General features: G+C 38.0%; 1 protein-coding gene across 10 annotated transcripts in view; it reads right to left on the bottom strand.

Annotated features, from left to right (window-relative positions):
* ATP2C1 (ATPase secretory pathway Ca2+ transporting 1) overlaps positions 1 to 27,401 on the bottom strand; it is a 67,242-nt gene that overhangs the window by 26,653 nt on the left and 13,188 nt on the right. For 2 of the 10 annotated variants that reach the window (XR_012834057.1, XM_075745655.1), the window contains exons 2-7: positions 6,686 to 6,796; positions 5,632 to 5,748; positions 4,001 to 4,090; positions 1,232 to 1,267; positions 582 to 643; positions 108 to 216 (exon numbers count right to left, since the gene is read on the bottom strand). Coding sequence is in view for 9 of the 10 variants with exons in the window: in XM_075745655.1 (XP_075601770.1) it covers positions 108 to 216; positions 582 to 643; positions 1,232 to 1,267; positions 4,001 to 4,090; positions 5,632 to 5,748; positions 6,686 to 6,796 (525 nt within the window). In the remaining variant the exon portion in view is untranslated. Of the gene's footprint in view, positions 1 to 107; positions 217 to 581; positions 644 to 1,231; positions 1,268 to 4,000; positions 4,091 to 5,631; positions 5,749 to 6,685; positions 6,797 to 22,058; positions 22,306 to 22,387; positions 22,408 to 22,743; positions 22,948 to 27,401 lie in introns of those variants that run through there. The other 8 variants (XM_075745659.1, XM_075745662.1, XM_075745657.1 and 5 more) reach the window with 8 other exon arrangements.

Genomic DNA, 27,401 nt, shown 5'->3' on the forward strand with positions numbered 1-27,401 from the left:
GAATTCCAAATAATAACACTTCTTGCACTTCAGTATTCAGTGACTATCTTCTCTTCCCCACTGTCCCACAAAAATAAAAGTTATCAAAGTAATATTTAGGTACATACCTCAAATAATCGTAGATCAGCTGGGACTCTGTCTCCAACTGACAGGCAGACTGTATCACCTGGGACTAAATCTCTTGCAAGTGTATGCTCCACCCGACCTTCTCGTACACTGTAAGTAAAAACGTGAAGAGCAGTAAGAGCATCTTTGGGATTTTGTCTGAGAAAAGCATTCACGCTGACTACAACACTGCAATGTTACTGGTTTCAGCAAAATATTATTTCTAATTTGTTGCTTGTTTCTTACAAGTTACACATCAGTAACATCATTTGAAGTGTTCAGAAAGGCAAGAATGTGGAGTAATTTTTAGGCTCATAAAATAATATTTAAATTGAGCAAAAGCAAAGCATATTCTATGTCAGCATAAGAGCTTGATGCAAAGGCAATTAAGTTCAGTAAAATCTTTTTCATTTACTCATTTCAGATTAAACTTAATATGACTTAATTTAGGACTGAAAGGACAGACAATTACATACCAATGGCATTCTGGAGGCACAAGTTTACTAAGCTCTTCAAGAGATTTTTCTGATCTGTACTCCTGCAGAGACATTTTAAAAAAATAAAGCAGATAATATTTTTAAAGCAGGCAAATGTTAAACAATAAGATACATCCACATTTACTGAAATTTATCTTATTAGTAAAGTTGTATTAAAGTAATATTCCAAAGAATCAGATAAGAGATGCTCTTCAACAGTTCTGTATCAGACACTTTAAAAAGTAAAGAGTACTTGTAAAGAGGTACCTGGAATAAACAGTGTTGAAGTATTTTTAAATATTTAACTCCATATAACATAGATTTTGAAAATGGCTTCAATTTTGTGCAGAAATTTTACCAAAAAAATTACAAAAAGTAGTTTTCTAAGTCATAAAAAAATTCATTCTGTAAATACCCAGCTTTACTCAGTGTGTGCTTAAACTAAAATATAATACCCACATAGATGCATAAATATCAACGTAAAGCAGGACAAATCATGCAATTTAGGAAAGGCAAGAGACTTGGATGAAAGCACAGAGCTCTTTATTCAACCACTCACAGCACAATACATCAAAGACAACTACTTCAGTCTTATAAATAGAAGGGTTTACATAAAAGCAATAATCTTATTTGGAAAACAGCTGTCTTACCTGAACGAAGGCAACTGTAACAACAATGAGTATTGCCTGCAAGAAAATAAAAGTGAAATAAACTCCAAATGGCCATGAAAGTAAGTGATGATATTTGGTTTTGCTCAGCCACTGTTGTTACTACATATTAACAATAAGATTTAGAAACAAACTTTCTCATGCTCAAAATCACTTGGTATCCCTTGGGTCTGTGATAAAAGTGATGCCTTTATCTATTTACATCTGCTCTAGTGATGTCTGAGAACTCAGTAACCTGATTTTACTAAAAATAAGATTAATAATTACATAGCGATCTTGATGAAAAACTTCTGCTCTGTGTTTCTAAATAGTGAGCAAGAGACAGTAGTGGAGAGACATTTATGACAAACAGGAAAATTGCTCTGAAGGAAGTGAGCAGTGTTCTCTGAACTGAACAAAGGTTAATGGAATGATGCTTTAACTGCTACAGAGCATCACAGATGTGGTTTCATTCAAATAACCAGATAACAAAGACTAAGAATAAACTGAAGGCTAGAGATAAGGTAGGAAGCTGAAGAACATGTCTGGAGCTAAAAAACATCCCAGCAAGAAGATGAGGATGAGAGACAAACTCTGTCCAAGACTCACAAGAAGTGAGACAGGACACTGAGTACACCCCAAATAGCCAAGATCCCAGAGATCCCAAACAAAAAAAGCTTAAAAAAAAAAAAGGCTGATTAGGAATAATCCAAGATAAGTACTAAGGCCTCAACAGCAAGCCTTCATAGTCCCCTACATCACACACAATTCCGGTCACACCACTTCAACATAAACATCATGGGGCTTGAAAGCATGTGACATGAAAGTGAGTGAATGAATGAAATCTACTACAGGAAGCAACAAAGATCAATTTTGTGTAAAGTATCATCTTCCCCCCCTTCAGTACACTCTCAAATTGAGTTTTATTACATTAACTGAATTTGTTACTCAAATTGATTGTTACACTGATTTCTCACAGAACCGTAACACAACATCCATTAATTAAGCCTTTGAAGTACATGCTGTAACTACTAAAAAATAACCAAGATATTACTATTTTGCAAAAGAAAAACTTTCTTGAAGAATTCCTAGCTAAACTTAACTAAATCAAAGATAAACCCAGTGAAACTGCCTTATTTGTGACACTAACTTTACCCTCACCAACTGAATATTAGTAAATAACTATATATATATATTCCATCTATTCCATGGGATATTTCTATCACAGCTATATGTGTTTCTTTTGGAGGTAATATTATCTTCTACAGTTCATGCTACGTGACACAGCTTTGCATTCCTAGCCTCACATCAGTGTCTCGGCTTGTGTCTACGTGCAATGGCTTGCAGCAAGAAACCAATATCCTCCAAATGGGAAAAGGTACGTATTTTTTATCTTTTTTTTTTTTTTTTTTGAATCTTCATCAGTTCCTAGTCCAGATCAAAAAGCTTTACAATACATTTGTATCAGCAGAATTAAAAAGATGGCAAAAGCTGCTCAAGCCAGCATTGCCACCAAAAGAAATACATGTCATTGATCTTTCGCAGTGAATTAGTCTTGTTGCTAAGGCTCTGAGCACAAATATACAGTCACAGAAAAATGAAGCAAACCAAATATTCACCAGGTGAAAAAGCAGGCGTTAATAACAACAAGACTAAATGGTAGGTTATTGAGAAGTTCTACAAAACCCACAACTGATGACCTTTAGATGAACCACACTTTTTCTCCATATTTTAGGACACCTCAACCAATGTTCACGTGGCTGTTAAAGATACCTTCTCAGGTTGTAGCGCAGAATGCAGAAATTAATACCCCGTTACACCAACTGCCCTGTGCTTTTCTCCTTGCCTTGCTCAAGAGGGGCAGGAAACAGACTTAAGGGCACTAACCAAGGAAAAAACCATGAAATAATTCAACTTTCAGCCACAATTAAATACATTTCATAATACAATAATTTACCTAAATTCAACTTACAAACACAACAAACCATTCCAAACTAACACTATACTAAAATTCAAAATTGCATGGTTTTTCTTAAAGAAGTCCCATTGTTTATTTTCCAAAGAAAACTATTCTTTCTAGAGAATTAGAGGGGTTAGGAGCAAACCTCCAGCTACCTTGAGTTAATTACAAAAGTAAATTCAACATAGAAAGTGCAGAGGTCAGCCAAGACAAAAAACAGATAGAACTTGCCTCTTATCATACAGATATCCCGATTTTCAGTTATCACTTATCACCCCAAAAAGGTCAAAGGCATTATAATTTTGCACACTAGTTCAGCACCCTATTTAAGAGCAAACTTCTACAAAAATTCATTATTTCAGCTTCTCTCTTCCTGCTACTATTTCTAGAGTTCAGGTTACATTTCTTTTTCATGTTTTAAAAGATTACGTCTTTCAAGTAAATTCACAGAAGGCTTATGTTGGTTTCAATTTGAAATTAAAGCATAATTTAAGATAAAAATTACATAGAAGACACCAAAAATTGCTCCTCTGAACAAATGCCTCAAGATAGGTGTTTCAACCAATGAAGAGTAAAGATACAAGATGCAGCCAGATAATTATTCATTGATTTTGGTATGTACTACTGCTATCAGTCAAGGAAAAAAAAAATCCAGTCACAAACTTGACAGATTTAATGACAGCATACAAATCAAATTCATTAATTAGAATCCAGTGGTCCCATCCCACATTGAACATTCCTGTGATGTTCAAAGTACATGTGGTCACACCTTCTAAAGTACTCTCAAAGAAGATAAAATTTTAGTTCCTTACCACAGTGATACTGACAGCATCATCAAACTGATGCATTAAAACACTGATGACTGCAGATGCCAGGAGAAGCATAATAAGGGGATTTTTAAACTGAAATGAAACAGAACAGTAATTCAGCAATACCATTTTATCTACCCCTCAAAGCACATCTGATCTATTTTTGAAACATATCATTCTATAAAGTATTTCTAACAAAATCTGACACACTACAGTTTAGATTTTACTTGAGGGTTTTTTATTTTAAATACCAGAAGACCTCGAATGGAGTGTATTCAATACATAACAAGGGAAAACTGTTTCTTACGTTTCTTGAGTCACATTTTTAAGACAAAAAGAATAATATCCTGTATTTGTTTAAACACACAAAAAGAAGCCTGAAATATATTCAAAACATCTTTGACGTAACAGTCTGATTCTGTTCCCAGAAACTGATCACTAAAGGCAGCAATGTATTTCCTAATTTCAATTCATGATTTCTTGTTTTACAACATGCAAGTTTTCCTTTTAGATCATATGCTTTCTTCAGATTTCTACAGCTAAAATAATAAAGGATCTTGCTTCTACATGACAGCTGTTGCTAACATGGTCGGTTTGTTTGGGGTTTTTTTGAGAAATATTACAAAAAAAGAACATTCCTACAATTAAGTGAAGAACATTCTAAAAGCACACAAAACACATCCAAAGCCAATACAGATCTTAATAAATCCTATCTAAAAGAGACTTAACATGCTTTAGAAGCGTTCTGATGCATCTGACTAATTTGACACTACACATGGGAAAATAAAGCATTAATGCCAGTGGACAGCTAGTATATGGCGATGCTCCCACTACTATCATCATCAGAGCGCTGATCATCTTTTTAGTCACTACCAAGTAAAACAGTTTCTCTAGAATTAACCATCTATTACTTCAGGGTTTACTCCAGAACTTAACTGCATTGCTGCTCAAAGTGCAGGAAACATTGACCAAAATGTTTAACATTACAAATGCATTAGAACTATCTTCTGTGTGAAAAGTTGCTGTAAATAGCTTGTGTAGCCAGGTGGAAGTAGTGACACTTCCGCACCATTGTGAGAAGCTGCACAGGCTCATATACACACACACACACACATATAATAAATCAAACCCATGGGAGGAGGGGGAAATCACACTTCTGCCAGTTCTGCTTAATACCAGCATCAAGGCTGGCCCCACCCTCAGTTCAAAGGCAGCGGGTTTGCTTTTTAAAATTTCCTTTGTCTATCAAGTTATTCATACTTAATGTTCCATTTAAATGTTTACCAGTCATATGCATTTATGTCTGACCTTAGTGCGATTTATACTTAAGTCTTTGCCTACAGGGAACTTGATTCTGCTTCTCCAGCCCTCAGGCTAGTTATGAATGGTAACCTTTAGCTAGTTATGAACACATATTCAAGAACAAATCGTGTAATTAAAACACTGGCATGCACCTAAATAGAGTGTTTGTAATAGGTAAATTAGATATAAATTATAGAAGTTGCAATTTCCAATTCTACTAGACTTTCCCCACTTTTATCAGAATATGTTCGTGCATATGAAAGCCAAGTAATAAAGAGCAAAACTATTGACAAGCATTAAAACCAAAGAGCAGAAAGGACAAAAATCTTAACCTGGGAAATATATTTTTTCCACAGTGGTTCATCTTCACTAATATCAAATTCATTCCATCCATGGAATGCCCGTCTATGACAAACTTCACAGTTTTTTAAGCCATTCTGAAGATTAGCCTATTAAAAGATGCAGAGAGTCACACGGTCAGCAATTACACTGGTAAGCTAGACTTCAAAATAAATTCCAACATCAAAATATATAGCCTTAGATTATAAAAAATGTGGCCAACATCAGAAAGACAAGCTTGGTACTAATGTTTGTATGACAATAAAAGCTAACTAACCACTATTTTAAAACTCAATTTGGCAGTACTTAGGAGTACTTCAACAAAAAATTCCCAGAACTGCTACAGAAGCAGATGCTGTTTCACATCTCTAAACGATTGTTGATCTTCCCTGCAGAAAACTCTCCAGCAAGCCAAACTGCAGGCATAGTTCAGACTCTTGAGGATTATGTCAGGAGTTCAGTTATTCAGTCAAATGACACAGCAATAGCTTCAAAGTCTTGAGTTGTCAGTGACCAACATTTATCATGGTGTACTCCTCAAGCAGTCAAGCATACAGAAAATGAAAAAAGACCATCTATCACTGAAATTAACCCAGACTCAATAGTTCATAAATCTGTCAATGGGGTAGCTTTCTCTACCCTGTTCCTCCACTTGAAGTGGAGGTTACCAAAATAAATTAAAGACATTAAGGATTCCTTAGAGAAATGGAAGCAATAGCTATAAAAAACAGAACCAAATTTTATAGGAAGATTGACTCTAGGATTTTTATTAACAAAAAGCAATCTTCAAAGCATACAGAAATCTGATCATTTTCAAGTTGAATCTCATCCCCTACCTTCAAAACCATGATTTTTTTTAAAACATTAAGAGATTAGAGCATTTCAAGTAACAATTTAAAAGTCAACATGCTTTTAGAATTAGACAATAGTTAATATCAAACTCCATGATAACGTACAGACTTTCAAGGACAAGATCCGTCCTTAAGAAATATCAAACTTTCTGTTTGGTAACATTAGTGCATTCTTAAGAGATGCAAAATCACTTACTTGCAGAATGCTTGCAACTTCATCAACTGGCAATTCACTTGCTTTTTTTGAAGACAGTACAGGAATCATTGTCTCATTGTCACCATCAGGGATTTTTTGAAGACGTGCAACCTAAGAAACAAAACCAAAGTCTGAAGGAAAGGGGAGCACTAACATTTCATTTCAAACAACATATACCAGAGCAATGCAGTATTAATGCCCTTAAAAGGTAGTTTTTGATAATCATTTGCACTTTAAAAAGAAAAAAAAATAATCTACAATTCAGCTTATTTTCATGCAGTACCATCTGCAATAATAAAACACTGGACAACTGAGAAGACTGATTTCTGTAACAATGTGTTAAGTGATGACAAAGATTCTAACAGTTAAATATATTCATAATCCTTTATCTCAGTATCATCAATACCTGGTCAGAAAGTAATTACTCCAGATAAATACTCCCTGCCCCTTTCTATCCATTAATGAAGGTTGTCTAAGTAGGCCTATTTACATTTTCTTGTACACAAAGGAAGGAGAAACAATATTAAGTAAACCTCAAACAAGAGCACAGATGCAAGTGAAGTCATAAAACTTGACTACAGTACAAAAGCTTCAAGGCAATGCTATAAAAAGTAATGCTTTCCTGTAATTTTAGTGATCTGCAGAACAGAGCGATAGCAACATTGATCGCACAGTTCAGCACTACTTTGATATTTAATGAAGCTTTACAGTTTCCAAATTTTTCCTTATTAAATGAGAAGCTGAAGCGATACTCTTTCTTCCTTCTCGCTACCTTACTGCACCCACAATTAATATCTTGTCCGTCTTGCCTCACACACATCCCCCCTCCATTAACTGGAAGCCACCTGATATGCAAACATGCCCACCACACAAACCATTTTTCCCATTATACTTGCTCAGAATTTGAATAGGCAGTTTTATGCTTTTATACAAGACAATAAGTATTTTTTAATTTCCTCTGTGGATGCTGAGACTTAAACTATATGATAAAGTACTTCAATATGACAATATATTAGAAGATTCCAGCATTTTTACGCCCTAAAAGAGGTATGTCAATCTTCATTTTCTATACTGCATGCTGTTTGCCATGTACTCAAATACAATAGCTGAGATAAATGTAACTCAATATTTGTTCTTCTAGCTGCTTACCTAAGTAGACTCCACAAAGACTTCATCCCAGGGGCCCAAGAGAACAATGAACAAAGGTGAAAGTGCTACAGTTGGAACTCACATGCTTTCACTTTCAAGAGAAACCCTTGGAAACTCTCTACACTTGCCGTGTGGTTCCTAGTGAAACAGTAAACCAACAAGACTTGCTCCTTCACTGCAGTTATAAGAAAGCAGCTCTAGAGACCAAGACAAGAAACAGGGTGATACAGGGCGTGGGTTTGAGCTCTAGGGCAGAGGGGATGGCAGACGCAAGAACTGCACCTTAACAATGTGTTTACTGGTCTACAAAGAGGGGGAACCCCTTGGGCCCCACTCAGCTTTCTGTAGCCTGAAGCCAACGGGACTGAACAGCGGGGCTGCCAGAGTGCAGCTCAGCAAGGGCTGAGAATGGAAGCTCAGCTACGCTGCCTGCCACACCTCCACTCCAGTTCCCATATTTCATTCCACTGAACGTGCTTTGTTTTGTTCTTTACTATTCTTTTAGTGATGCATTTATGCAAAGACCAGAATTGGAAAGTCTGCGGCCAAATTTTTAGAGTATTACAAAATATGTGACTTAAATATACTTTAGCATTGGTTAGGTACTTATTGAAACCTTAAGTATATACGCTGATTTAAGTCTTCTTTAAAAATGATGGTTAATACACATTATTATACACTATAAATATATACATTTACAAAAATTATCTAGCAAGTTATCATTTCCAAATACAAGTTTCAAATTAGACAAGAAATTGAGTCAAAAAATATTTTAGTCATGGTTCAACAAAATAACGGATTTTTCTCTCTCAACACGTGTATATTTAAAGTACTTTAAAAGAACTACTACTTTCAACATCAGAAGAAAAACAAAATAATGAGAATAATTCTGTTCCTAACAAGGGGTCTTTTTACAAAACCCAATGCTAACAAGCCCACACACCAACAAGGTTACACTATTCTGGACCAGAGGGACAAACATTTGCTCCACAGTTTAACGCTTCTCACAGAACACAGCATCATAGAACTCCCTCTACAAACCAGAACTATTTTTGAAGCAACTTAAGCTGACCACAATAGCAGCAGAACGGCAGGTATTTCAGTTAGGAAGAATATAGGCATTGTGATCCTAAGCCTTACAAAATATTCTTTGGTGTATATGCAAGTTCATTTCCCTAAAACTTCATCACGGGAAGTGATACATCATCATGACCACTCAGTCTCCATGCAAACAGTCAGCCTTCCGTTACGCATGCCACCACTTTTACCAGTATCCATGAAGCACTTGATGCTCACAAGATTCAGTCCCTAGGAAGACCCAGTTTCATTCGAATTCACCTATTCTGCAATTAAGAACAAACCCAGTTACAGCTGCTGTTAAGCGTACACATACAAACAAATATTTTAACTGAAATCAATTCACAGGAAATTGCCATTGGAGTTGATGACTTTTCAAACTTTAAATGGTTATACTTAATTTTCTTTAGATTTTAACCTTACTTCTCTTTCAGCGTTCTTTGACCACACCTTTTCTAAACCAAACATTCACCCAGAATTTTGCCACAATTTCCCCTCTCTGATAAAACATCCTACCAAATTACTAGCTCATGTTCTTTTCGTTAAGGTTTTCCTATCCTAAGTTTTGATTTTTATTGAAAGCAGATACTGCATTCATTGTATTAGCGACCAAACACCAGTTTATGGCCGAAAACCATTAAGTCTAAGTACTGTTTCAAAACAAACCCACAAACATATGACTTTGACAAAGATGACTCCACATTCTCAATAAAAAATGCTAAGCAATCAAGCTTGCTCAGTAAGAATAGGCAGAAATGAACTGACAGTCATTACAAATTTTAGTGCTGAGAAAAATCTTTCTCCCTATACCAACTGACATGGCTGCTAAACGCAAATAGCAATTCCAAAAAAGGATACAGAACTGATCACTAATATTATCAATTAGGACTTCATAAAGTCTAATAACAAACTTTTTAAGGATATTTTAAGAAGTTAAATATCCTTAAACAGAAATGTTAAAGTACTCTCAGTGATTAGACTTTTCCAAATAAATCTTTATTAGCACAGAAGAATTGTGCTACAAAGTCTATTTTGACAACCTTTTCATGACAGATTCAAAAAGCCATTGATTTTGAATGTGTTTCGTTCATGTTATCTCCCACTTTTATGAAGAACACTGTACTGTACACAGTGAAAAAAAATCTACAGAGAAAATCAGGTATGGGATTAAAAAAACAAAGGCTCAGAAGGTCTTTTTATTGGGAACTCCTTTCTCTAGAGCAAAATCACATATTGTAAGACAATTCTAGATGGATCCTCATCTAATTTCTCATAAACCTCTACAACTGGTGTAGACCGAACTACACTTGAGGTTCAGAAAAGAACAGTTTCAAATATCTAACACTTTGCCCCCAGTTAAATTCAATTGCTTAGCCAATGAGAAACTGATCGCTGTTCCCTCCATCACTACCTTCGAAAATATGAAGTGGGTTACACTAATAGATTTAGGTCCAAAAAACTAGTTGGAAAATGTGCTTGCTATCTGCTGGAACACAATAACTGTATTTAAGCAAATAATTTTGCCTTTACTATCCATTTATTTCCACAAAGCAGGAGAAAGATCACTTATCCAACAGAGTCGGCAAGTGCTCTCAGTCCTTCGCACTGCTGCCCAGATCCGTACACTGGAGATCTGGGCTTCTGCAACACCTTCTAGTGTATCCAACAGAAGCTATCCCCAAAACCAGAGTGTTCATTCTATACTGAAGGAGTCGACCCACAAATAGTAAGATGTCTTCCCATCCTATGCTGCAATTAATCTTCAAGCATCTATCAGCTGATACCTTAAAACACTTCAGTACTTCATTGCAGACAACTTTTTATATGGATAATTTGGCTAAGAAATTATACTGGCCTATGCTGCTATATCACATAGGCAGTACATACATGACCGCTGAAGCTTTTGGAGCTCTGAGTACAGCTTCCCATCCCCTGCTTGCATCTAACTCTACCAAGGAACAAAGCAGCAGGATGCTAACTAAGAAAAATAAATAGCTGCCTCTGGAATGACTTTCCTTGGACCACTTCCAATGTACACACCACCATCTCTAGACCAAGAAGTATGCATCAATCATATGACCACAGAACTGTGACCAAAGTATGTTTATCAAAATCAATACAAATCAGTCTGGAAGGCTTACACTACCAGAAATTCAGAGTTCCCTTCTGTTTTCTCTAAAGAAAAATCTAGTTAACCAGTTGACATTAATGTGTTACTGTTTCTTCTTCCTCATATACTACAAAATTCTGCCTACCCTCTTTCTACCATGACCTATACTAACTACCAACAACCTACCTCTACCTTTCTGTTTCTCAGCTTCGCAGGAACAGTCTGCTATCAATCAGTAGGGCTCACTGACATTGAGATAATTTACATTCTTTTTTTTAAAGGGGAAATTTTACCTCTACTTCCTCAGAGAATGCAAATGGCAGGACCTACATTCACTAAAAAATTTAGAACACTTTCATAGCAAAATCTATTTTTAGACAAACTTGTGACCAAAACATTTTGGCTAATTAGCTAAAATCCTGTAAATGTTACAGGCAGTTACTCAACTGACCCATAAGTGCAAAATACAAAGGTGGTGTAAAAACAAAACTAACAAGAACAGTAGAACTGAAAACCACAGAAGCTTAAAAACAATGCATTTAAGTTGAAGTAATTAAAGAGAAATGCTGATTCCTCCTTTGAGAAGTTCCTTCAGAAACCTGAGAGACAAGAACGCAACTGGGTTTGGGCACTCTACTCTCGGAAAGAACTGTTTACCCTACTGCACAAGAAGTCTCACTGGCAAACTGCAGCTTAGTAGAGCCAGTTCTTGGGAAACACTGGGGCACAACTGGAAACATAAGATGATGACTGGAAGCATTGACTCCGCATGGTTTCCAGTATCTTCCTCTTAACCACGCCTATCACTTTCTTCTGAATCTTCCCATCCATCTGAACAGCTGATTCAGTCAGTTTGAATCCATCCCGTCAGTCCCTGTAAAACTGAACCCCTTTCAAGCCAACTCAAGTACTATAAAGACCTTTTGTCTTGTTTGTAGTGATCAATCTGTAAGACTATTACTGTAGGAGCACTTAGTGACCCACATTCAGGTATATGTCTCTGTATCGCAGATACCGTGCGATTGCTTCCAAATCATGCTGTGTGTCTAATCAACAGTAAGATTAATGAATGTACACATAATCAATGTGTAGTTAATCAATGTGCATTTAATCTTAAGTATATGTACAGTATGTTGTCTTTTCCACTTGAAATATTACATGCACCTGCTCAGGAACTGCAGCTTTACGAATGAGATAAGGATATTAGAGCATGCTGTCCAAGGGACACTTCAAAGCCCACATTCCAGACTCAACTGTTATTGCTGATTGAAGAAGCTGTACTGTGAGCAAAACCCTGTGAGAGTACTACTGAACTCAGAGCAAACAAGATCTACAGTATGCCATGCCCTGACCAGAGATCCATCCAAAGTCCTATCATCTCAGGATTCCCAGCATCTGAAAGGACACAGGATTTTATACCTTGCTGTCTCCTTTTCCGAGTTATTAATAGTGATCTGCCTTGCAAGTGTTTGTGCCTTTCTTATTGGAATCCCAAAAGAATCAGCACTTCCTCATCCACCATAAGAATTAGCTTCCATTTTTTATCTACCTTCCCCGCACTGAAAAAAATGATAGCGCTCAACAACATAGTAAAAAGGTGTTTTGCTGAATACAAAACAGATTGAAACTTGCTAGCTTGTTATTTCCTGGACTTTCTGTATGATCAAAATACACGTGATATGAACTAAAAGGTTTAGAAAGCTCAGATCCTACTAAGCATGTTCTTCTCCAGTTCTGTACAATTCAGAGCCAGGATGGCAGGTGCGGAGGAGCAACAACAGATAAATCAACTACTGTAGACATCTGTGCACACAGTAACATAATAAAATACCAAGCGCTTACCTCTTCTGCACCGTCTGGCATCCTGAAAGTACACAGGGCTAGAGATCAACTAGATGTCAACAAGCATAGAGGCCTGACTCTCCATGTGCGTGCACATGGACTTTGGAAACAGTTCCCACTAGGCAAAGACTCTTAGCTGCAAAAGGTATCTTTAAGGAAAAAACTCTACACAGAATAGAAGTAATGCTCTTTTCTGTCAGTTCCGCCAGTTACGAAGCATCAGTGCAAAGTCTTCTACTCATTATGACATGGTGGCTAGAGGTTTTGGAGATCCAGATCTTTAACCATCTTATTGTCCATCTTCAAACTCTCCATTTAAATATGTCATTGCTCAGCATCATGACTGTGATTCCACAGCATCACTTTTGAGCAATTACAATAAAAATATCTATTTCACTAGATGTCTCTGCCATCTTCGCCTCCCCCATCTGTCTAAAAAGCAAGGTGCTCCCAGAACCTCAGTACAGGTCCCAGCCACAGAACAATGATCATGTGAACACAAGACACAGCAAAAATCCAAGCACCACAAAAACCCCAAACAAAAAAACAACCCAAACATAGGTACGCTCAATAGTTACAGTAAATCCTAGACCGGCTACGCTCCCAGAAGCAAACTCTGGATGCATAGCAGGATTCCCAAAGTGGAGACAGGGCGGAGAAGACAGCCTTCAGACCATTCTGGAGCAAGCAATACTCAACATGGTTGTGAGTATGATGCAATCTCCTCCTTGAAATTCTGCCAGATCTTAACAGGAATTAAATCTCTAGAGAAATTCACCAGTTATGCTAACAAAAGAAGCAGGTGGAAGTAGCTGAGTGTGGTGGGTACACATTTTTAAAAAAATAAACAAAAATCCATGCAATCAAGTTCGCAAACTACAAAAGCAGACAAGCTACACTCACCTTAAGTAAATTCCATTATTTAATGCCTTATTCTTGGCTTTTGAATTAATTTTTTAATAATGTGCAGAAAATTGGAAGTTACATTCAGGAAGGCTTCATCTATACAGCCTGCACTGGTAAGAGTTGTTTGTACCTCATATGGGAATAAATCATGAAGACCGATTACTTCCTGTATTCTCAACTAGCAATTTCTCTAATGAGTCTCAAAACCCTGTAAATTTAGATATGAAAAATACTCAAATACTATGACTGACCAATAAACCCCTATAACAGAAGGCTCAGAGGAGATGGGCAAGGGTAACGTACCTATGAGGCTCAAGAAATAATGTCAGATGTGACTAAGCACAGCTGCTGCAGAGGCTAACTTTACCTCAGCACAATGGGGACTGGAGGGTGACCTTTGCTTTGGATTAACAGCTATGTCTATTGAGTGGATCAGCTGGTGGTCTAAATGTTTCTCCCCGATTTTATTAAAATAACGTGAATGTCTGAGTTAGTTAGCCAGACCAGAATGGGGGGGATGTATATGTGGCTCAGCCCAATACATGCACTGAACAACCAACAATATTTCAAAGGGCAACAGGCTTGAGCTGGTTTCAATCTTTCATCATATTCCTTTCCGGTGACTGGGGATGTCCAGTATCACGATGGTGAGTATATTATAGAAACCAGTAATGGGATTGGTATTGTGATTGAACTGTGTATTGCAATTTCCGTACTTTGCTAAGTGTAACTTACAAAATATACTTCAAACATAGTACACATGTATCATTCTGCTAAATCAGAAATCCCACATAACATCAAATATCTTCACAAACAGATTTTTGATATTAAATATTACACTCTCCATATATGGATTATCTAAAAGAACCTGGTCAGAGAGTATTATACTCTGACAAATACCTTTATGGGAAATAATGCTGCTTTCTTAGAGCAACAAGTGCCAACACTCATTCAACACAAACACCCACAAGCAATTTGCAAAAGGACTATTTTACTTGCCACTGCAAAGAGCTGTCCCTTCCCACCCCCAAAAGGCTGAAGTCTGCAGACTAATGAGCCACTTGTTTTCTATCAGGCACAGCTTGCTCAGGAGAAGAAATATTTTTTTTGAAAGCTTTGAAGTTGCTGTCTACTGTCTTCATTTGAATGGACTCCTTTGGAAAAGTGTGATTATTTTTTACTTCTGGGGAAACAGCTGCAGCATCCCTGTATTCTAAAATTCAAATAAATTTGTTCCTATTCAACACTATTTTAGTTTCAACATTTTACCAGGAGTCCCCCACATCAAAGGAAGTACACACAGAAAAGTTGTGTCTCTAAAAAAGCCAGAAGGAAAGAGAAACACTAATTTGCACTAATGAGTTCTCCTTGCAGAGTAATTTCTATCCTGGAAGGTCACATAGTTTCAGTCCCTTGCTATTGTGTGTTATTCCTAAGACTTTACAGAAAAAGGGTGATAGTCAACCTGGCACAGGCATCACCCATTAATCAAAGAAATATGACTACCCAAACTATGAGAATAACCTGCTAGGCTGCCCTGTGAGCCTGAAAACACCTGCTTTGTATTTGAGTACTATTTCAGCAGTGCTTAGGACAATCACTATGGCCCAGCACAAGCCATAACGCTGAACCGTACTCCTTGGTACACAACACTTCTGCATTTCTGATCAACTAAGAAACAGAAATCTGAATACTGGCACTGACCATCTCAAATCTCAAGGTTTGCCCAATCTTAAAAGTTGTGAAAAATTCAAGAGAGACACCTATTCCCAACCCCATCTACTTCAGGCAATGTAATAAAGACTACAATGCTCCATTTAATATCCAACTTACTAACTCTACAGTAGTCTATAAAGTTCAAGAACTGTTTTCAAGTACTAAAAATATGTTCTAAAAAAAACCACTTCCCTGAGAAACACATCTCCACAACCTAAAATGCATCTTACTCTTTCAGCATGTTTTACCATGTCTTCTTTAATTTAACAAAAAATAGAAAGGCAAGTAGGACAGCTAGTTCAACCGAGGCTACCAGCACAACAGTAAAGCTGAGCAATTTTCTGTAATCGTAGTATATTCCACGCGGTTATCTTGCAAGCTTTGTGAATGACAACTATGTGCTCTCTAGCTATAGAAAATATTTCACAAAAATAATGGTACCTTAACCTGACTGCAGTGCTGTAGATTGTAGGAGTAATGTCAACAAAAATTCAGACTAAACGCTCAACATCACATACGTCCAAATCACCTTATCTTCCTTTAGCCCATTTATGTAGTATACAGCTGAAACTTAAGAATGCCAAACAGTCAAACTTTGTATTCAATTGCTACAAAAGATTTACCATTTAGAACATTTCTGTATACTCTGGAGGACGTACTATGATGAATTTAAAGCCTGGTTGCTGAAAGCCTTGAGGTGGCATCAGAGTTACCAAGCATGCATTGACAAACACACCAGACCAATCTGTATTTGACTGGCCAAAATATTCAGCTTTGATTGTTCCTGTTCAAAAAAAAAAAAAAAAAAAAAATTCCTTGAATGCTGGAAAAGTCCGAACATTTCATACATTTGTCATGACTTATTAATCAGAAGAACAAAAAGATACAAAATCCTAAGCACACACTAAAATGATCAAATCAATGCTAATGCCTTGATAAAAGTAAAGTTTATGTATAATAGCACCAGCTCAGTTCAGAAACTCATCACCCAAGGAAGAGAGCACTGACGGTCATATCTCACTTGACTCTAAATAGCATACCCTTCTGCTTAAATCCCAATTTACATGAACTCTTTTAGAAGTTGAAGGCCAAAAGACTGGGTCTAAATATCAGTCATTTATCTTGCCAGAGTTGCTAACTTTCTGGAAGAGAACGTTTAAGCTCAGAAGTAAGATCATATAGCTCTTCTCCAATAGTCTGCTTCTACCTCATAACACTCCAAAGTGCTGAGCTTCTCAAAATGAAGGACAGCACTTGAAGAGCAAACACTAATAAAGAATATTAGCACCCTGTGATATCCTAATAATGTATCCATGACGTGCAGTTTTTAGTTGCCATATAACTGTATTAAGCAAAAACACCGATATTTGCTCAGTATTTATTTTTTTAAAATAATGAATCAAGCTCCAAGACCAAATTGTTGATTACAGCCTTGACAGCTACACAGTTACTTCATAATGTGACAAAATAAAATTCTAATTAAAAAAACCCTGAACTTACTGTTTACAACAGTTCTCAGAACCAAGCTAGTGTCAGTGCCAATTTAAATGCAAACATAACTCACTGCATAATCACTCTACTTATGGTAATAAGCTTTCTTATAATTAGTATCAAGAAAGCAGCAACATTGTATTCACCTTTTTTTTTGTGAATTATGTATGCAGAAAAAAGTGCTGCAGAAAATTTATGACAGAAAAATATTTTAAAAGCCTTTGTAAAAGATTCTGTAGGCAGCATCTGCTAACCCATTATCCATTTTATCCTTTTTAATTGTTTAGGGCAGAATGTTTACAAAACAAATAACCAGAAACAGATGCTTGTCCCAAATTTATACCTTGATTATATTTTATTTTCCTTCTCTGCACTGTAACTTTATCATTCCTTCTAGCTTCTACAAATCACACTTTGAATGCCGATTTTATCACGCAGTGTCAGTTAGGTATCACCTGAACTCTTTCACCAATTCAAAAGCAGGTCTCAAAACTAAAATCTACGTATTAACTTATTTCACTCTTGCAAAATTCCACCATGATCTATGGGCGAATCTATATTGAACTATAGCTATGACTACATAAAGTAGTGAAGCAAGCTAATGGTCTGCTTATGCTGAGAAGGAGGAGGTCCCACTACTTTGTCCGTCACTCTTTTCAACATTAACTGGATGCTTCATGAGCCCATTCAACTTGCTAATCCAACAGAAAGCTGTCAAACAGGGGGAAGGGGAAAGAAGGGCTGGGCTAACCTTCTGCCAAGCTAGCAAGCCAGACAAACTCAACAACCATGAGAGCCAATGCAACACATACGGCAAGAACACAGCTGAGAGTAGGATCTCCTTTCAGCAGTAATGAGACCATTTCATTCAGTCCTATAGAAGAGCATCCCAAGACCACCATACATTTGTCAAACTCTTCACCATAAAAAGCAAGTGAAAATGTTTGTGTCTTTTGTTAAATTAGCTACTCTGAGAATTGTCCGCATTTTCCTTACACCACTGTTTTTCCTAACTCACTAAGGAGAGATTATGCCATAGACTCACCACATAAAGGAGTTACAAAGTTAGCAAAATAATAAACATACATTCCTCAATGCCTGAACTCAAGCAGATTCCATGTTAAACAACTTCTAGATTATTATAGATTGACATTTCCAATTTATCTGCATGGGAAAAAAAGGGGAAAGGAAAGACTGAAACTATCTAATGCTCCATCAAGCAATCAAACAACAGATTAGAAGATGACACTGTTCAATTAAAAGGAAATCTATGTTTCTAATGCAAGACAAGTGCTATGTTAACGTAGCAGTTCTTTAAGTTATCAAAGCACTGTTAAAAGACAGGAAGGTATCTACTAGAACTGGTCTTTAGTGAAGACTCTCCACTTTCAAAAAAAAAAAATCTCTTCTCTCACCTTATCCTCCAAGTTAAACAGAAAATACATGGTTTTTTTGCAAACATAAGTGTAAAGTATTGGGTTCTAATTTTCTGCAAGCTGCAGATGATAAAGAGTAATCCATGAATATTAAAATTCTTGTTTCACCTATTAGTTTATTAAGAAATCATCTACATGTCAAAAGGAACATGAACTGCTGTGATAACACCAAGTCCATTTCAAAATTTCTAACATTTTCCATCACAAATTTCATTCTGATCGTTTTGGATATTACTTTCATGAAACAACTGATGATGCCACTCTGGAACAATTTAAATTGTTTCAAGTCACTGCTGTCACAGGCATCCCTTCTCCTCTCTGTTTTCAGCTACATGTACGCATGCTCCACCCATTTGTTCGTCAGTCCTTAGATCTGCCTAATGCACGATGAGCGAGTCCAGGGTACTAACTCACTGCCCCCAAACCCCAAAATCTAGTTACTGATCTTCAATCTGTTAGTTTAGCAACTAAGCCCATTTTCACCATTTAGGAAAAACACCCATAAAACTCATCAGGAAATTCAACTGCACTTCAAGCACAGGACAGAAAATCAATTCATTTGTCATCTCAGGATTACGTGAAAAATAAAGCATCTTTTTCAAAGAAAAAAAATATTCTTGCCATATCTTGCTATGCATCCAAGTATCACAATTATCCTGAAGTTACTACTGACAGACTATAGGTTGAAATTAACATTCATCTTTGAAGATTAGCTGAAATTAACCAGGACTCAAAACAATGAAGATTAAGGAGGATTTCAGAATCACCACATGATGTTCTTATCGCTCGCAGTAAGTTTGGTCTAAGTTTTTGTACCAACCTTCTACATGATTTTGGGGAAAGTCTTTTTGGTTTACAGGTGGGAAAATACTACTCTGACCTCTTCCGTTAGGCACCTGATGATCTGAAAACAAATGCTACAGAAGGCCTTGGTAAGAAAACAGTAGTCCTATTTAACAATCTGTATTTGTAATCATAGTCTGACGTAAGAGCAGAGAAGCTCAAAGTCGATGTAACCTAAACTGTATTCTTTATTTTTCTACTAATAGGCAGTTTTCTAGAAGACAATCTTCAGTAGAACAAAGAACCTGTCACAATCTAGAAGATGGTGATAAAAGAAAGAAAGAAAGAAAAAAATCAGACTACAATTATAGAAAATTATTTAAAATGTTCCAAATGCATCAATGAAGAGATCCAAAAATTACAAAGCCTAGTTTGCACTCGGAGCTATGTTTTGTCTAAACAGCTGCAAGTTCTCTTCACTACCTACAGTTTAAGAAAAAAAAGACCTAATTACGGAAAGAATTCACAAAAGTCTATCTTTCCAAACAGAAATACAAACATCATTCCTCTAAGTCATAGTTTTACGGAGCTAAGCAGAAGTCTTCCTGTGATGGGAAATTGTCTCTTCCCCATTACCACGGGACACATGAATTATTGGAGAAGTTTAATCATCCCAACACAAGAGACAGGAACCACAAAGTCTTGGGACAAAATATTAATTGGGGGAAATCTGCCATCTCTTGCTGAATATCCAAACTGAAGAGACCTTTCAAACACAAACTTGCAAGAAAAAAAAAAGTTTAAAGATATTCTGTTATCTTCATTCTACAAGATTAAAAAGGATTCTTCAATTGTCTCCTGGAGAAAAACATTAAGGATCCTCTCAAAGGTGCTGAAAAGTTCCAGTATGAAAGCTGCTAGCATCTATCTGTCTCAGAATGTCAAATGCATAGAAAAGAAGAGCTCAGAAATACCAAAAACACCAAAACAGACAGTAGACAGATGTAAATATATGTTCCTGTCTGGAGACTCAATTATGAGATGGAGTGTGTGAGAGTGGAAAGGAAGTAATTCAAATATTAAGAGAACCAACTCAGTCTTCTCATTCATACTGAAGTTTAGCTTTCCTTCTACCTCCAGAAGCCTACTCCATTTTGAAAGCCCTCAACAAACCATAGCATTTATTTCTGCCTTTGAAATACACATCCGATCATCTTTTATTTTTCCCCTAGGTAAAGCTGGTTTTTAATAAATTACTTCTACCATACAAATATCACTAATTTTCAAACATAATTTATTTATTCCGTAAGAAATTTAAGAAATGGCATCTTTGCGCTACCAGCATTCAGAAGAATTAGAATAGGCCGCACTATCATATGCAACTTGATTATATCTATGATATACTATTTATTTGGTAATAGAACTAAAAAGCATTATTATAAAAGTCTTCCTGCCATTTTGGTTTTGGCACACAAATGTCAGACAGCTACTTTTTTTTTTTTTTTGCCCTCTGTATTTCTGTTCGATGCCATTATATCCACTTTGTTTCCCCCGCCCTCAGTGCTGCCCATTCAAAAAAAATCTTTTATTTGCAATGCAGTGACTGAAATATAAAAGCACTGACATTACTTCTATCAGCTATCCAGCCTCCCACAACAAAGATCAACCTTCTAGAGACAATTCCCCACACACCAAAACTCCTTCTACCCGACAAGTTCTGTGCTCTTCATTACAAATATTCAGTTGGAAGACATGATCAACAGAATTAAGAGAATTCTAAGATTATTTTAAAGTTAGAAAACCATTCTGAAATGCCAAATTATAATACCCTACCTAGTTTTCAACAGAGGTTGGACTTCACAATTACTACAACTTTCCAGTCACAAAAGACAACCGTATTTCAAAACGGAACAATATCCAGCTGTAAAAAAATAACTGAGTCTACACCACAAACTCAATCCAGTTCTTCATTCAAGTCAAACTATTAAAAAAGCACCTCTTTTCAGAATGGGGTGGGAGGAAAAGGAGCTTCTACGTCTCACATAACAACCTATAGCAAAGGAAATCCAGTAGCCACCTAAAAAAAAAATCCATCTAATATCTTCAAAGAATACTGATGACATAAGGGTGGAAAGGGGAAACACCACCTCTTTTATTAGATATATAGTAATAAAAATAACACATTTCAGATATTTTCAACACCCAAATAGAAAGGGAAAAAATCAGTGAAGCTCTCAGTCACTACCACCAATGCAAAGGGGCTTTCAAGGTTCCCAGAGCATAAACTGAAGCCCAACTGAAATAACTCCTTGGATTAAGTCATTTCCAAACTAGACAAGAAAACATAATAAAGCAACTTCTTTCAGTTCTTTCAGTACATAGAATTTACAACCTTATACCAGATCTTTCTGGTAGAAACCGAAACTTCAGTGCCACATTTTAATTAAAATACTGTCCAAGAGAGCAAAATTAAGTAATTTTTAAGAACACAGAATATACATAAAATTATTGCAATACAAAAATGCAATTAATGCTTCTCAATTTCACCCTGAAAGATGAAATTTAGCAAAATCATAAAATCTAAGCAAATACCAAGCAACTAATGCTCAAAGCCCCTATCTAAATCAAACGAGATTTCTATTCCAAACACATAGAGCACTAAAGCACAAAATAGATGTTTTGAACATCTGTCAAGACAGAATAAAATCTGTCTGATCCGTTCGACAAGCAACAGTACAAATGAAGAAACACGATGGTCTTACAATTCTTAGACTACAAAACGCAGATCAAAATTCCTACCACGAGATTAACACGCGAGAGCAACCCTGCAAACCCCTGGAACGGCAAAAACATACACACGCACCAGTAGGAGATGTCACCAAATTGCATGCAAAAATCCTCTTAGCTCCAATGAAGTCAGTGACTCTGATGAGACCTTTACCTTCATTTTCCATCGAAATTGTACTTGAGTCGATAGTTACAAAAGTCTTTAGCAACAGCAGCGCTGGAGCGGGAGCTGAAAGGTGAAGAGAGAGATGCCCCAAGATCCCAGGCAATCACACTGCTCCCTTTGCCCCCACCTGCAGCAACATCTGCAAGAGAAACCAGCGCTAAAAAGAGGGGAAAAAATAAAAATAATAAAAAACCCCACGACCGCCGAACCCTATAGGTCTCTACCGCCTTTCCGCTCACGCCAGCGCGGAGCAGGCACACGCACACAGGGAACCCGCAGAGCTGTCAGAGGCCACCAAGGATGAGGATTAGTTGCCCAGCAGCTACAGCAACACCAGAGCAGCGCCGCCGCTTCCCCCTCGCCACAAGCGCCGCGATCAGCCTCGTCCCACCCGGGGAGGGGCTCCGCACGGAATGAACGCCCCGCACCTAAAAATAAACCCTCACCCCAAGTAACCCCCCCACCCCCCGTTCTCCTCGGCGCCAGGCGGAAGGGCAGCTGGCGCAGGGAAGGAAAGCGCCGGCTCCCTGAAGCTTGGCGGCCCCCGGCGACCCCCGCCGCGGCTCCCTCAGCCGCCCCGGCCCCGCCCGCTCACCCTGTGGCGCAGGCCGCCGCGGGAAGCAGGCTGGTAGTAGCGCGGAGGGAGAAGAGAGGCGCAAGCGGCCGCTCCCTCACCTCCGTCTCACCTCCGTGGCTCGGGGCGGCAGCAGCGGCGGCTGCACGGCCGCATCCCCGCTCCGCTCACTTCCGCGGGCGGTGGGGGGGAGGGGAGTGATGGGGAGAGGCAGCGGACGGGGCGGGGCGCGACAGCGGAAGGGCGGGTCGATTCGCCACCCCCTCCGCGCGCGCACAGGCGCTTGCGCCCTGACGCGGGGGGCGCGCCCGCTGGCCGGCGAGTGCGCGAGGCTGTGGATAGCGGCGGAGAGGGGGGGGAGCGGCCGTTACGACCTTCCACAGCCCGGGGGGGGGGGGACGACTCACAGGCTGCGGGGGGCCTCGCCACAATGCGGCAAGCCACGAAAATAAGCGCGTTTAAACGCCCCAGCCGCTGTTGGGAGCTCTGGAGGTGCCCCTGGCATAAGGCCTATGCTCCCAATGGCCACCATTGCGGCGAGGTTTCCTCACCTTCCTGCCCGGGCAGAAAAAAAACCCCACGTTACCATGAGGAAGATGGAGCCATGAGCAGCCTTAAGAGCGACCAGCGCAGGCAGCTGGAGAGCGGGAGCGCTGGCCCGTGCTCTGCATGAGGGCCCACCATCGCCAAGCAGAGGAGCCTGGCCCGTGCCCAGGGCCCTGCCAGTCTCTGTGCCAAGTCTGGGAGCCAAACGCAGCCCAGGGCTTGTCATGGGAAAACAGTCCAGTAACACCCACTTGCTTCAGAGTTTTTCTTTGCTGCCCTCCATGCCTTGTGTCACCAAAGCTGTACTTGTATGAAAACGAGCACACGTGGAAGAGCTGCTGGTTTTAGGGTTACAATATACCCTGGCTAGACTTACTAGTTTCAAATCACCAGACAAATTATCATGCTCTTTCAAATGTTAGAAAACAAAATAAATACAAAATTTTAAACACTTCAAAAAAACCCACTTTTAAAACCTGGGTTTAGCTACCAGTTGTGTAACTAACTAGTGATAAGGGTTGGTAGTTAAGTACTGTAGGGGGACAAAACATGCTTTACCAATTCAATTATGTTTACCTAGGTATCAGAGAAACATTACTTAAAACTACAGTTCCAATGCTGAGCTCTAAGGCTGGGGAAGTTTTTAGATAAAAGTAATTTCCACTGAGATAATAAATTTTATATTTAAGGTGTGATGCAAAGTAGTAAGAACAAAATGCCTTTTGACTTTCAAGGTCACAATCTAATGGAGACATGCTAATTGTAGGCTTTACATCCCATTTCTAAAGGAGCATGACAACATGGTGGGAGAAATACAATTGCATTGACATCTCATGATTAACGACCTGTCACCTTGGCTTTGTTTTTCTTAAGCAGGAGAAGAAACCAAAATCAGTCTTTGTCAGTTCATAAGCAGCATTTAACAGAACTAAATTTTAAACATTTTAATTAAATCTCCCAAGCTGCAATAGCATGCCTCTTGAATTCCTCAGCTAAACAAGGTGAAGTGAAAGAGCACACTTTACTCGTTTGAAGGACTTGAAGATAAATTTGTTTGAGTGCTAAAGTAGTAAAAAATTTGCCAATATGTTGTGAGAGGTAAAGAAGAGTTACAAGTGCTGATTTAAAGTACAGGCCCTAGATATTTGCATTTGGGAAAAAAAAGATGACAAGAAGCAGGTTAATTGTTTGAGAATGCCTAATGCGTAATTTCAGACCAGTCCCATATAGTTGCCATGTTATTTGAATATCTCCGTGGTTACTCCATGAAGTATCCCACTACATGCAGGTAGCGCTGTCATTGTAGCAATGACTCTTCAAGATACCACTGCCGTTGTTTGTAAGGCAAGCAAAGAACCTTGTTGAGCTACTTGTGACACTAGTTACGATGCCCCAATTTCAACACAAAACTGATGCACAATAACTCATTAGGAAAAAAATTTAGTTACTTTGATAGAACAGGTAGCTCTTGCTTTCAATATCAGATGTTACCATTAAATATGAAAAACTTATGTAAATATTTTCATGAAGGAAAACCCCTAGAGCCTGTAGGTCCTAATATTGTTTACATCCACATCATATTTGGACTTCTTTATGCTGTGAGAAGTTTTGGGGAGAAGAGTGGAAATTCTTGAACATTACTGAGCTTGTTCACTGAGCTATTGAGACCTAGATATCAGTGACAAAGTCTGCCTATTAAGAAACATTCTTTGTGCCTTAAAAGAGGAGAAGAAAGTCGAAAGCAAGCCCTACTGTATAGTGAGAACTCAAAAAACTTCATCTCCAGGGCTTAATTTCTTTCACATTAGCATACATCTGCCTACATGCTCCTGTCATGCTCCAGGCAGCTGGAAAGCGCCTGTTCTGCATTATACCAGGACTATATCCATCCTTGAAAGTTACAGCACTGTTTCTGCCATGCTCTACACCTACAAACAGTGGCTGTTTAATAAACAATGCTCAAAGTGTTTTATCTCTGTCTGCTGCTGGATATTGCTTCTTAAAAAATTCTGACCTTAACGTGAGCTTGATACAGAAGAGTATTAGGATGACCCTTTAGGAAGCCTCATAAAAGTGTGCAGCAAAGGCATTATTTGGCAACCAAAGCAACATTATTACAGTATGATTGTGGAGATATAGTCTGAAATTAAACCAGGCTTTTCTTACAGTAACCAGTTGTAGCCAGTCATACTCACAAATTACAATAATATTTGGTTTACATTTTTTAATCTTGTAAAAAAATCTTGCAATAAAATGCTCATCTGAATATCCAATGAGCAAACGTGTCTAGCCGCAACTGAGTAATTCTAGTGAAAATACTTACACAAATTAGAAGAACAATTACAAATTCAAATATGAAAGGCCAAACAATCTCTAAGCTTCACAGTTAGAATCTCTTTTTTAAAAATAGTACTTGAAAGGATATGCAATACTGATAGCTTTCGGGGGGGAAAAAAGGCTGAACATCCGAGCAGTTAGATCACTATTTTTCTCTTTATAGTTTGCAGACCTGAAAATACTTTCTAAAAAACAAGTGAACTTGCTGATAACAGGCTTGTGTTTAGGAGAGCAGACCTTCATGAGCGTTTAATGCCAACTTAAGCAGCCCCCAGCCCCAGGTATTCTCCTTACCTTGGTGCATTGTCAGGTTTGTGTGCCACAGCACACCACTTAAGTCTTCTGCATCACCAAAAAAAAAAAAAAAAAAAAGAAGAGTTCCTGTCATCCTGTCACCACACTGCACTTCCCACCCCATTCCCTCCCCATCCTTTTCACCACAGAAGTCTCCTAATTTACCTCCTGTTGATGCCCAAGTCAGACCTTTCCTTCTGCAAGTAGCCTCCAGCAGCAAGCAGCCACTAGATTATCTCAGAACCACAACCCCAAACTGACCAACACCTAAATTTATGTGGGAACTGATTCTTGTCCAAAATAACCCAGCATATCAGTAAACACAGACTTCTCAAACTGAACCAGAAGTGGTTACGCTAGCACAGACGAGAGTAGAACAGATACAGGGAACATAGATGTACTGCAGCTTGCAGTACTTTCTGTGCTCCCCATGGCCTTCAGGGCTGAAAACTAGTGATCTAATAAAATGGTTTGATTGATTGTTCAGGTTTTGTTTGTTTGTTTTTAATAGTCAGCTGTAAAAAAGCATGCTTAGCTTCAGTATCAATCTAAAGGCAACCCAAAAGGTTGCTTTAAGATGCCTTTCCACATCTTCAGAAGATTAAAGAACCATTGGAAGGCTTGGAAAAATTAAAAGGTAATAAATATGTGACATTCCAAATAGGACCATTGATCAGTTGGAAAGAAAGAAGGGAGAATTCAGTCTGATGGCATTAAACAGATAGGCCTTAACCTGCAGCAAGTTGGTATGCAAGTTTTACTTCAAGTTTGGTTTAGTCTTCGGGATCACATTCAATTCAACTTCATCTCAACTACTCCCTTGTCCTGCAGCACTACCAAAAGTAGTAAAAAAAACCCCAAACCCAAAGATACCTATAACTGCATGGTTCACAGATTGAGGATCTATTATACAGAATTCTGTCAAAGCCACTTTCAGACCGTAATAGCACTTGAAATACTTGTTGCTCTGAAGTGAGCTTCCAGATCCTTCTAAAGGACCCTGTTAAAGACGCATTTGTTTAAATTGACAGTTAGTGTTGAGTAACGCTAATGAAATCTACTACAGATTTTGTTAATTTCATGGGAAGTTTATTTATGCATTATAATAAAAGGGAAACATTTTTCTGAATCATAACATCTATAGTATTTTACTATGGACAAAGCTTTCTATAGCACTTCAGTTTGGTGCAGAAAAGCTTAATATAGAATCCTTCTGTCCAAACAGGCTTCTCAACTCTTTGCTTACTTTGCTTTAGGTATAATTCAAACCACTCTCAATAGACTGAGCACAAATTAGCTTTTCTGGAAGAACAAATTGCTTTCTGTTAAGATGGACTTTCATTTAATGATTTAATCTCATTATTTCTTGTCTTTCATCTTGACGTCAAAAACTCACCAGCGCTTTTACAGTTCTCTACAGAGTACTTGTATGACTGGAGTCGGGACAGGTGAGAGATGATACTGGAGCTTCTCATTTACATACTTTAAATGGCACGTATCAT

This window comes from Balearica regulorum, chromosome 2 (genome assembly GCF_011004875.1).
Source record: "Balearica regulorum gibbericeps isolate bBalReg1 chromosome 2, bBalReg1.pri, whole genome shotgun sequence".
Lineage (NCBI taxonomy): Eukaryota > Metazoa > Chordata > Aves > Gruiformes > Gruidae > Balearica > Balearica regulorum.